We start from the raw sequence: 13,079 nt of genomic DNA on the forward strand, positions 1-13,079 counted from the left end.
GCATCAAAAGTTTACTTACTGTAATTCCAATTTAAACAGATATGTAAACAATTACATTTTTCAGAAGACATAAATATCAGTGAACAGATTTAAGAGTCTGAAACTAGAAAAATTAAAATTTTTGGTAATATGCAAATTCTTAACACAGCATTTCTTATCAAGAGGATTATCTTTAACTAAGAGAAATCTTTGAGAAATTATGACAAATTTCATTAATTATAATAAACTGAATTTCTGAAACATGTACTGAATGATTTCTCAATCATTTAAAAGGAAATTTGCAGATAATTGCACAAACGTGATTTTTGCTTTTATTTAAAATACACAAAGGACAATGTATGAACATGATCATAGTACTTAAATATGTTTTGATATAGGTAATGAACATGAAGAACCTTTCATGAACCTGTAAAAAGAAATGCAAATTATAATTTCTTACAATGAAAGGCAGCCATAACGGGTGGCAAAAGGGAGATCTGGTTTTCTATTTGGAAAAGGGAGATATGTTACTCTGCTTAAGTGCCCTACAGCAATTCCACCATCCATGAGATCATATTTAGTCATTATCTAATGTCCTAAAAGAGAAACTAGTTATGAATTCAGGAAGAAGAATTATACCTCTGCTGATAGAGTATACAAATTGCCTCCAAAAGTCTGCAACAGAGGAAAAATGGGCGGATGTGAAAAATTTGCTTATTACAGTATGCAGTAAGGAAGTCACTCAGTGCACTCACTGGAAAAAATATGCAATTCCTAACAGGACTTGATAGTTTTCTAGTATCCATTCAGAAGATATGAGTGAATATACACTTGTAGGAGTCTCGAGATGCAGCTTGTATAGAATGTGAGAAAACCGGCCAAATATTTCTCCTCCCACCTCTTTTCCGATTTTATAACGCTACCACCAAAGCCCGTAATTTTCATCTATTCTGTTTGCTACACTAAGCCATCAGGCCATGGGATACTTTTCTTGTGCAATCCTCGACCTTCCACACATTCACACATTTGCAGTAAAAAGAGATTAAATTTGCAATGGCAAAAGTTCAAAAGTTGTCTATGTGTAATTTATTTGCTTTGAACACAGGCTTTACGGTACAAACTTTAGTCACGCAGTAACACTGCATCTTTCTGTGAGTAAGGTAGGCATGCCACATGCATCAAACTGATAGCTATACAGTATTTGTTTTTTCTTGTTATTCAGTATATAGATTTATTTACTGAATAACATCCACATAATGCACTAGATAAAGTTATTGACTCACTGAAGTTAATATATTACAGCCAATACAATGCCATTCTTACAGCTAAAAAGACCGATGCATTTGGGAAGCCCAGTCCGAGACACATACAGCCTTATTTTTCAGCATAAAATACTGTGTATGTTGCAGATGATACATATTACTGTTTGAACATTCAGCACTTGTATAGTGCCAAGTATTCCAAGGTAAGCAATCGGTAAATGAGGAACACGCAGTTACTGGTCAAAAGTGAAATTCAGTTTAAGTGACTCGCCCTACAGTACTTTCCATGAAAATATCAGACAGTCATTGGTGGTGTTCCAGTCACTAGTGGTGTATCCCAAGGGTCGATACTGAGGCCAGTACTGTTTAATACTTTTATTAATGACAGGACAGAGTGCACTCTCAGCAGTTTTGCAGGTGATAGAAAATTGGTATTTGCTCTCAACGCTACCTTTATCTAATTAGTATATTCCTGTGCTCTCTCACACCCTTCCCATTCATATTCTTGTCTGTCTTCTCCTAGCTATCCCCATCATATGTCCATTTATTTCCATTTCCCAACCTTTCCTCTCCCACAGCATATGCTGACCACAAACACCCCCACAACTGGTTCTACTCTCATCACAGGATTCTCCCGTACTGCACAGAGGCCTTCCCTGTGCTAATCTACCATTTAGGCGCTTAACTGTTCTCCTCCATTTATATTAAACCCTGCCTTCTCTTTTCTGTTTCCCAATGCTGTGCTAGCACATATCACTTCCCTTTCCCTGCTTTCCTCCTCTTCTGACTGTGCACCCACCTTCCATCTCTTAATCTGTTTTCCTTCCCACATATACAAAGAACCTTCATGCCGTTTTTTGTATCCTTTTACCCACCATTTCTAGTTCATCCTGCCTCTCCTCACATTTCCCTTTATTGTGAACCATTGCCAATGACCTGAGTCCTGGATTCAGTTTCCTACTGCAGCTACCCGTAAAATCCTGTTCCAACTTCCCTTCTTCAAATACCTCTCCTTTCATTCTCTTAGCTTTTACCTCCATCCCCATCAATCTCTATGATTTATTTAAGCCAAAAGACCTGCTTCCTTTCTTCACATTCTCCTCTTAATTCTCAAATTTCCTTCTCCCCAAACAATGTTTCTTGCTATGCCTTTCTCCTGTTTCACGCCTTTTTTCTTGTCATCCTTTCTACCCGATAACAATAGTGAAAGGATGCAGAAGATAGAAATAAATCTCTTTTGCTGCAATTCCCACTAAGCATAAAGCAAAATCAGGGAAAATACTGCTCAGACAATCTTATCTTAGCACATACCTAGAGCAAGTATTTCTGAGATCATATCCAAATACTACTATGATCATACTTGCCATTTTCCCTTCTAGCACAAGTACACTATTTAATAAAAAGGTAAATAGGTCAGAGTGTTCACTTACCTTATCGAGATCTGGCTCCTCCAATGCCAGTGCAAGCTCATTGTTGTCCATTACAGAGGCTGCTGCAACGTCTAGTGGTGTTGAACCTCTCATTGAAGGAAATGCTGCAGAAGAAAGTTAATATACAGTAATTAAATTCAGTTTGCAGTAATCACAGTCATGCAGCAGAGGGCAGCAATCACACTGGAATCTAGAACATAAATGTATTACTGGTAAGTTGTATGGCTGTTCTTCAATCAAGAACATGGTTAACTGTTTTGAATAATGTTAAAATAAATGCTGAATTTTTTTTCTGACTTGACATCTGTATCTATAAACTTACTCAACCACACTAGTTTTAAATGCAGATGAAGAAATTGGTATTAACAACATAGCAAATCAGAGGAATATTATACTATTTCTTTAGTAGAGCAACACGTTAACTATGTAATTTTACACAAACCTAACAATTCAAGATTTTAAAATATGCCTGTGTTCAGCTAAAAGACACATTTTCACGCTTCAGTGTTACCTGTTTTCTTTCTTTTAGTCTTATCCCATTTTCTGTGTTTAATACGGGCAAATGCAGGCATCAAAATGGTCACCATAAACAGTTAAAGCACTGTGAAATCATACACTATCTTGCCTTTCTATGCCTTATTTAATATAGCTATCTATCTAGCCAAGACAATTTTCCTTGTGTTACAAAACCTAATGCACACACATTAAAAAAACCCATACATTCAATGTTCCAATGGAAAAATGTGAAATTCACATCAGTGTCCTAAACTTCAGAGGGAAGGGAAATGAAACCAGATGAAACAGGAAAGAACCATAAAGAGTTAAATTAATCTTAGATTTCCAACCACAACTATTTTGAATGGAAAAGATGTCAAACTCTATGGATTTAATCCTAAATTTTTCAAGGTATTTAAAAACACAGATTTAGACTATTCTGTTTCTAACACAATTCACAGTCACATAAGGATGAAAAGGAAATGGAAAACATATATGAGTTAGAGAAACCACAAAGTGGTTTAAGCTTCAGAGAGGCTTTATCACAAGCTTCAACTTGCTATACAAATTAGATACTAGTCTTGTGATATCACACTTCCTCCTGGTCTTGCTTTTAGCTGTTACAGCTGCATGACATACCCAGTCCAACGCTGCTGTTTTCCAGTAAGTAACTAAGATGCTCAAACATGGCCTTTTGGTTTTGACGACTAATTCGACAGAAGTAGCACAGGAATCGACAGCAGCTTGCCACCATCTTAGGAAAAACGATCTGCTGAAGAAGAAAGTTGACAAAGCAGTGAAATATGTTAATTACCAATCTGTTCCGATTCTTCTTCCTGCACTCCCAACAAGGAAAGTATAGTGAAGTTACCAAGGTGATAAGCAGCTGGGAGTTGTTTTGCTTCTAACTTAAGAAAGGACCTGTATTTCCTTTTAACTTTTGTACTCATTAGGCCATTAGGTTTAAAATGTTGAAAAAATCATTTTGCAGAGAACTATACAGGACATATAAGGGGAAAAAATAGAGAAATAATTCTCATCAAAGCAATTTGCAGACTAGTAAATGCAGTTATACAAAACCTCTATCTTAGCAGCATTACGGTAACAAGCTCAACCCCCAATATTAGGTCATAGCAGAATAAAGAACATTCAAGAACGTTAGTTTATCCTCCCATATTACAATAAGAATATACAGTCTTCATATAAAACATTTCTAAAGACTCCTATGCTGCTCAATGCATAGGCCTGATAAAACATTAAATTGCATTAACTATCCAGTGCTTCTAAAACCAAAACCAAACAAAAAACCCCCAACACTTCACTTGCTTCACATTATGTGCAAGGATTTCTCCTCCAAAAATAAAATAGTTTCAACTGTAGCACTCATGAAAGAATGTTTCACAAGTTGCAATTAGTCATAGCATCTTCTGAGATGAACAAGTTATGCCATTCTCACATTTTACTGAAAGGAGCTGAAACAAGATCAAAAATCATGGGACAGATTTTTGATGCTTGTTTAAAGGTTTTTCTATCTGATTTGTTAAATGTACCATTATATAGCACTTTTAAAAAAGTGTCAAGTTCAGTTGCAGATCTATGTCCTAAGGATACTCACAAAATTAATGAGAAAATTCATTACCATCAAGGAGAATTCTTTTTTAAATAATCTGACTAGCACCCTTTAGGCCCAAGCAGGAATATATTGTATATATTATATATACACTTTATAATATCCAAGGTGGTATCTGAGCATTTTAATCACAATATCATGGGGTTTTTTCTTCCTATGTCATCCTGCCTCCTTCACTTCATACCTTTCAACGATAAATAATATTGCTTATACTTTAATATAACAAAGTCTAATAAATGTTGCCTTCTGTACAACGTAACTCTAATTCATTCTGAGAAGTACAACCTTTTCAATTCATGAGAAAACAATCCTGCAAAAAAGTGATTATGTAATTAAAAGCTATATGATATGTATTACCTTTTCAAACCATCAGGTGCATGTCCTAACTTCCAGAGACTTGATTAACTGTAGTTTTACTTTGGCACAAGTTTTTTGCTAATATATGCAGATCTAATCTAATATTATGTACAAGCAGCATTATATATGATTTCTGTTCTTAAATGTAGGGTAGATGAAAATGAATGAAAAACATTCATTCATTCACGAAAATATTCAACAAAGCTTCCACTCCCCAAATTTACAGGGATTGTAACAGAATGTGTGACATAACTTTGGAAAATTACAGTAACAACAATACTGTTAAAAATTCCTCATTCTTGACAGGAATACATACGAATATGGAATTCTAAAACTTTCAATCAGTAAGAAATAATTTTGAAGTAAAACAATTCAATTCTGGCAGCCAAAAAGGGTGTTGCTCAGGATTCTCTGAAAATGAATGAACAACCAACACCAGAAACCAACACAATGTTGAGATTCCAAAATTTTAAGATATGAAGACACTGTCTTTAAAGTAACTATTTTAGGCATCGAGATCACACTAAAACCTAACTGTGATGGAAACGCTGAAAGACTGTCCAAGTATTTTCTGGGATATATATTTCACCAGTGAAGTACCTTTCCAGGGCTTTGTTAGCCAGTACTAGCAAAATACTTCTAAGGTACTGAGACACCTTCAGCCACACTATATTCCACAGACATCCTCAACTGTTTCTGACTCATTTATTAATAGCACAGCTGGAAAGCAGACTGGCATAAATTTTCTTCAGTTTGAAGTGACAAGTTTTTACCTTCTCACCATTTCTTCAGAGAAGTGTGAGCTATAATGATCTCACTACACGTCTCAATACAACCTCATGATAAAATCACTTAACCCAAGAAGCTGAAGATCTAGCTTAAACCATCTGCTGCCACAACCTAGGAAAATGCCCAATCTCTAAACCAGAGACTGCATGGTTGCTCATTCCATCTCTTGAAGCTATTAACACTGAACAGAAATGTCCATGAAGCTGGAAACAGAAAACAAAAGGGAACGTACTAACAATCTAGCTGTGAGGAACTTGAATGAGAGCAGGAAAAGCAGTGTTCTAGTGCCTGATGCCATCACTATACTTGAACTGTATATAAGTGACTCACTGGACAAACCCACAGAGAATTTCAAATGAGTATATAAAACCATAGCTGACCAAGGCATGCTCACTGTTTCTGGCCCTACTCCTTTTTATTCAGAAGGATACCTTACATGCAGAGTGAAAGATCCGCAGCATGCACAAACATGTACCTTTTCCAGATTACAGCCTAGTGGTTCTACTTAGGGTCAACAACCTTTCAAGTGGGACTTCTCTGCCAGCTTAGAAGTTAAGCATGCCAGCAGAAGATCAACAGACAGCAGATGACAATCATTTTAAAAGCAGTACCTTCTCTCCCTGAAAGGTTACAGTTCCTACGAAGGAAACTTCAGGCTTGGAACTCCGAAGCAGCACTTCTCTGCCTGTACAGTTCCCTGCCCAATTGGTTTGTTCTGCAAAATCTCCCCACTGCAATATCTAAAATCTGTGCTAACGGTGTGCAAAACTCCTTGTTAATAAACCTTGCCGTGTTAATTCATAACATGACTGTAGCCCTGTGACTCCGTAAGAAAATTATGGGTTCTGAGTCATAAGTATCTGGAAGTTTCCATACTTAAGGAGAACATGAGGCACTGGAGTCTGGAATAGATCAAATTCCAAACACACACTATTTCTTGTCCATACTTCTTCGTAAGATTTCTACTCCTATGCCAGTTGCAGTTCAGTAGGTGAGGTTTTGGATTCCTTCTGAGGCATCTAACTCTCCCCATGCATTTCAGAAAGACAGAGCCATAAAATAGGACATTTTGGGTGGCCAGACACATTAAATGGTGGAACACCAGGTTACCAAGTAATTTTCTAGGTCTGCATTCCCTTTGAAGGATATTCTGGTAATTTCTGTAAGTATTTTTGTAGATCTGTGTTACTAAAATTTTCTATGAAAACATTTTTAATAGCATTAGAAGGCACTGTGGGGTGGTGGTTGTTTTGGGGTTTTTTTGTCACCTTTGACTATATGTACATGTTGAAGCAAAACCAGAGGATTGTGACACCTATAAATTAGCAAAGTAGTAATCATTTTATAATTAATTGTAGCTTGCCTTAAACTCAGATGTGATCATATTAAAACAGAATAACTAAAACCAGTATATGACTACTTTGTAACACTGTGATCGTATAGCCAGACACAACGTATAAGTATTTTACAGTATATAAGCTATGTGACCAAAGAGGCAAAGAAAGAGGTGTGTAGCTGCCCATAGAAGACATTCAAGTAAGAAAAGTTACCAAACAGAGATAAGCACAAGGTAGTAAAATGGGCTGAAAATTGTTCCAAATATGTAAGAAGAATGAGTGGCCAGGCAAAAGAAAACAAGATAAGCAGTGCTGCCATCAGAGGAGACCCCTCTTTTTGGGAGGGAAGCAACAGGATAAAAACATCAGGCATAAGCAAAGATAAGATAAGCCCGCTTCACTTCCGACTTTCTTCAGTAGCCTAAATGTCGTTAGGCTTCTCAAAATTTATGCCGCTCTGCCTTTAAACTAACACATATATATTTAAGCATAATGCTCAGAAATGGGAAAATACAACACTGCAAGAAAATTATTGCTCATTTCAAGTATTTGAACTTGAGCATTCAAAATTAAGTTGTTGTTACTCTCTTATTATCATTTATTGCTAATAACACTTTATCTAAGATGAAGAGGTGTATTTTCCTAGCAGAGCTACACCTCTCATGAATGCAGCTAATGTATATATTGAATTTAAAATAAGAACAAAACCTTTTAAAGTCCTATAAAAAGACAAATGAAACACCTATAACCTTTCGCTCAGTTCTTAAAAATCAAGTCCTAGAATGCTGGGCTTCTCCCTCTAGCATTATAATAACTGTTCTATTTTTAACATTAATCAATAGTTCAATTTAGACAAGCAAAATCTATCTTACATAGGGGAGATCTATTTTTCTTCAGATACTTCTTCTTAAACATCCTAGCATACTTTTGGAAAGGTTGAAAATGCAAAACACACAATAAAACTATGGTGAAATTACCTGAGATGTATCTCCTCCAAGCACATTCACCATCACATCCATAACAGTCTCATGCATGCCCAAGACTCTCATTAAGTTAGGATGCTGATAAAACACCTTGTTGTTCATTATATCCCTAAAGTGGAAGAAAAGGCAACAATGTGCTTTTAAGAAACAACATTTTAATCTAAATCAATGATGCACTATTAGAGATTTCAGAAATAATACATTCACTGTAGTAACATCATTTTAAATTCTTAGATTTCAGCATAATACAAAAACACCTGACAACTAAATGATTCACGTTTCAATGTCATTCCTCTAATTTTCATGAATTCTATATAATAAGAATCTAAACTTTTAAATTATTTCAAAATGGCATTTCTTCATCTGTAAATTGCTCTTACCATCTGGTCTGTTTAAAGAAAAAATATATTCTGTGATGATCTAAGTGGAAAAGAATATATTCTGTTATGTTTTAAGTAGAGAATGGGGATCAAGAAATCTAAATCTAATCTTGCATCTGCAGTAACACCCCTTAATTACTTTTCTCAATTGACAAAGTAGAAGACAATAAACAGACTTAATATTCAAGATTATCTGTTAAATGTGTTTCATCAATATTTCCAAAATCAAGACCATCTGTCAGAAGATGTAAAACGGCATACAGTCCCCTTAAATATGAATATTTTAACATTTTCACTCTGCCCACCATCCTCTCAAGATGTTCTAGAATTTGCTGTATTGGTTTCATAATACAGAACACAATTTATGTGTTTCGATAGGGAATCAAGGAATTTCTAACATTTTAGGTCAACCTCTTAAAAACAAATGGCAAATAACAGACATCATGCTTGCTTTGAAGAAATACAGAAAACTGGGAATGGAAGATGACTCATAATACAGCACGTCTGGGAAGGGGGCTACACATATGCCAAGTTTAGACAAAACTTACCCTTAATTCCTCCTAGAATTCTCAGCAACTTTACAAACTCAGCATCAGGGACAAATTAAGTAATACCGTCACGTACTAACAAATGAGTTGTTACCATGCCTTGCTCAGTTCAACTGAAGAGATTAGTATTTGCAATTTTTACAAAAACAATGCAATTTTTACAAACCAATACAATTTTTACAGTGAAATAGTAAGAATAATGGAAGTTCCTTACAACTGTTGTAAAGGAGAGAAAATGTTCACTGTACTTGATGAAGGATAAATAAATACAGTTCTCAGATAATCACACTATCATTTTCTCTCTTTTTAAATACACCATTTTAATTGAAGCAATGAATTTTCTGTGATTTTTTTTTTCCTTCTAACATTAAATGGCCTGATCCGGCAATTATTCACATAAGAGGAGTAACAGACGCAGGCATGCACCATAATACCGCTGCTTAACAGAGGTAATTTCATAGCCAAGATGCAGAAAAAAATATTCTGACATCAGCAGGCATTACACAAAGGCAATTTCTTATAATTCTGATGTTATAAAGGATAAAATAAGCAGTCTTCTGTGTTCAGATACTTTAAGTTGCCACTTATGATGATATAATAAGTACTAACCAGTTTGAAATATTTCAGATCACACCACCACTTTGTGGTTCTACCTAACTGCTTGCACAAACCTTCCAATTAAAAAGACACCAGCAAGTTTATTCACTCACGCATGAAATATAAAGTGAGCTTTAAGTTTGGGAAAGATGTAGTATTGACACCAGTAAAGATTTAAATCATCTGTTTTCTCCAGAGCTGCTAAAACAAGTACTTTGATGAAGATTTAAGCATTAGGCTTAGCTATAGTAAAACAAGTCCATTTTCTTTAGATGAGAAAATACCTTAGTTCACAGAAACTTTGACACATTTCATACTGCTAGAGAGATCAATTGGAGCCACCTTGGAAATATCTGTGAAAATGAAAATTTCTGGTACATATCTGCATTTTAGTACAGCAGTAATTTTCATCCAGGATCTAAAATGAAAGGATTTACTAATATAACAAAAAGCTTTATACAAACTTAAAAATTAAATTATGTTAATTCCATACCCTAATCCATTAATCATTAGCAATTCCTCCTCTTTTCCCATCCTGACACTGAGAAGTGAGCGAATCCGGCCCAGTGCTGCAAGCAGATTAATGGTATCCTTCACAGAGGCAGCACTAATAGTGTACGCTTTCCTCAGAGCTTGCAGTAGCTCACCAATGCTGTCATATTGCCTACGAAGGAGGGTGTACATAATCCGAACTAATTCTGGATCTTGAATCTGATCTTCCTGGGACCAGCGCACCATAGTCTGGGATATGAGTTCTTTCAGTGTAGCTAAAAGAATACAATACATAAAAAGTTACTAGCTATTACAACAAAAAATGTCAAAAATGTATGTATTATAGTAAAATATTAGATAACAGTAGACAATGAGGCAGTTGTAAGAGAGCACAAGCAGACTGAACAGGATTTTTCAGCTGGAAAAATAAGTTTTAGCTCTTTCAAGGTAAGTGTGATGCTCTTGAGAGATGGAAAACAAGAAACATCTACTTAGCATTCCAGTCAATATCAGCACTGTTGGCAATGAAAACTTCTTAGTTCATCATGACTCTAAGAATCATCCTTATAAGTTAAATGCTACAGTTAAACTTTCAATTTATCCTTCACTTCTACATCAAGATTTACAAAATAGCACTAAGTGTGGCACAAACACCTTTTCATTAGGAATGACTGAAATCCAATTTTATAATGCGAAAGAAACATCGTATTTTTGATGATCGTCAGCCTAGGTCTGGAATACGGAAATTGGTAATTAAGTTTTCAGTAAACATATTGGCTGACAAGTATGAGTTCAATTACAGCAGAAATATTTATGAATGTGAGCTGAGCTTGCCAATCCATTTTGCCAGGGGGAAGGAGGAAATAAAATCCATTCTGAACTTACAAAACTGCCAGAAAGGAGGATGAGATAGCCACCTTTTTAAATAAAATATCCAATTCAGGGCCTAGCCAGGGTGGCTTGAGCAGCTTTTGCTGCTCATTCACTTGATGAATATTTAGCTATTTTGTTGTTCAAACAAAGGATCTACATTGTCTTCAAAAAGATGATCTCCCTGGAAACATCTCAGAATTGTATGATGATGCAAACACACTAAGGAGTAGGAGATGCAAACTGACTTAGAATAGGGGAATTGAATCCGTATTTCTCATCACTGGGGAATACACTTTCTAAAAAAATTGTATTGTTTGGAACTACACAATGCATACTGCTTGAAGCAGTTCTGTTGTATGTATTACGTGTTCAGTGACCCTGAAAACAATTTTTCTGAGCCCAGTGTTTAGGAAATTTACCTGAAAACTAAACACATGTTCCAACAAATGTTCATTGTTGATATCAAGTAGAACATGAATAATCACCTTCCCTCTTAAAACAATGCAAGTTTCTTTCCTCTATTTCCAGCCAAGTTACCTCTTGACTTGTCCAAAGTTCTTCCAATGGTTAAGAATTGCCCCCTCCCAATTTCCAGCACAAAAGTGTTTATAGCTAGTGTATATCCATTTATTTTTGTGTCTACACTATCCTTTCACTTGCTAACTCTTCTCCCTTACAGTTTACTTAATGATGTATTTATAGAAAACCATCATTAAATCTCAAGATTTTGTTCAATAAACAGGCTCTTTTCTGTGGGGATAGATTCTGTATTTCACTAAGACAGACCTATTCTTAGGTGCATGTTATGAATGAAAACATTAAACAAACTTTGTTCCAAAATACTGTAGAACTTTCTTCAATCAAAACAATTTCTCTTTCAGTGCAACAAGGCAACCTCCTCTTCTTTGATTCCTGTACTAAACTCTTCTTTCCTAGAGTAACTAGTAATTTCCCACAACTTTCCAACTCATTGAGCATCATTGATTTCTGGTTACATAAATATAACACACTTCTGTCAGAAAGTCAGTGATCTTATTAAAGACTATAATTACTTACTCTGGCTTTCTGATTGGGGGGCAAGGGGATAAACATGGGATAAAGAGCAACCTGAAGTGGTGAACTCAAGGAGGAGTTAAGATTTCCTCCTGCAAAATTATGTGAGGTCTTTGATAGCTCAGCTGACGGCCCCTCTTGCAAGGCTAAAGGACAACACATGCACAAATTTTTGTCTTTTTGTTTTACAAATCTAGTTCCTCATTTCCTTAGTACTGCCAGAAATATATAATTTTTGTTGGATTGAAAGGAGTATTGCTTTCAAAGTAATGTGGGCTTTTGGATTTTTTTTTGTTCGATGAGGGAAAATACCATATAATTCACTCCAAATAGATACTTTCCACTTTGGCAACAAACATATTATTTGCATTGACTCAATTATGAGGGCAATTTTACACACTTGAGTTAACCGTCAGGTATTTATACATATAACTAAAATATTATTACAATTTTTAGTACAAACATAATATTCCACAAGAAACAGATTCACATGAAATGAACAAACAAAAACCAAATTGTTTCCCTGATATTGAATCGTCTATGTAGGTGTTCCCATGTGTAAGTGCAACAAAATGGTCCTGTGTTTTTTAGAGCTTCTCTCTGGAGTTTTGAAAATGTTTCTCCACAACAAGTGTTAGTGTTTGTTGGGTTTCAGTACCTTTGAAGGTTTTGCTTTTTTTCTTCTGACAATCTTTTAAGTAGCATATTGCCATATGTAATTACTTTTAGGCAGTATGGCAAAGAGCCTTGGAGAAATCAATTAGCCATGTCCTTGCATGGATGAATTTTTGGTCGAAAGATAAGAAACAGAGGGTAGAACTAAGTGGTAATGGTCACAAAGAGGGAGAAACAGCAGTGAAGTTCTGCATATATG

The 13,079-nt window shown here is 35.4% G+C and overlaps 1 protein-coding gene across 1 annotated transcript in view; it reads right to left on the reverse strand.

The window, feature by feature from the left end:
* Positions 1–13,079, reverse strand: part of RYR3 (ryanodine receptor 3) — a 203,530-nt gene that overhangs the window by 94,968 nt on the left and 95,483 nt on the right. Inside the window, exons 39-42 of the mRNA XM_075713037.1 lie at positions 10,281–10,554; positions 8,257–8,371; positions 3,806–3,938; positions 2,672–2,775 (exon numbers count right to left, since the gene is read on the reverse strand). Of these exons, the coding sequence (XP_075569152.1) occupies positions 2,672–2,775; positions 3,806–3,938; positions 8,257–8,371; positions 10,281–10,554 (626 nt within the window). The remainder of the gene's footprint in view (positions 1–2,671; positions 2,776–3,805; positions 3,939–8,256; positions 8,372–10,280; positions 10,555–13,079) is intronic.

The sequence above is a fragment of the Pelecanus crispus genome, chromosome 6 (assembly GCF_030463565.1).
Source record: "Pelecanus crispus isolate bPelCri1 chromosome 6, bPelCri1.pri, whole genome shotgun sequence".
Taxonomy (NCBI): domain Eukaryota; kingdom Metazoa; phylum Chordata; class Aves; order Pelecaniformes; family Pelecanidae; genus Pelecanus; species Pelecanus crispus.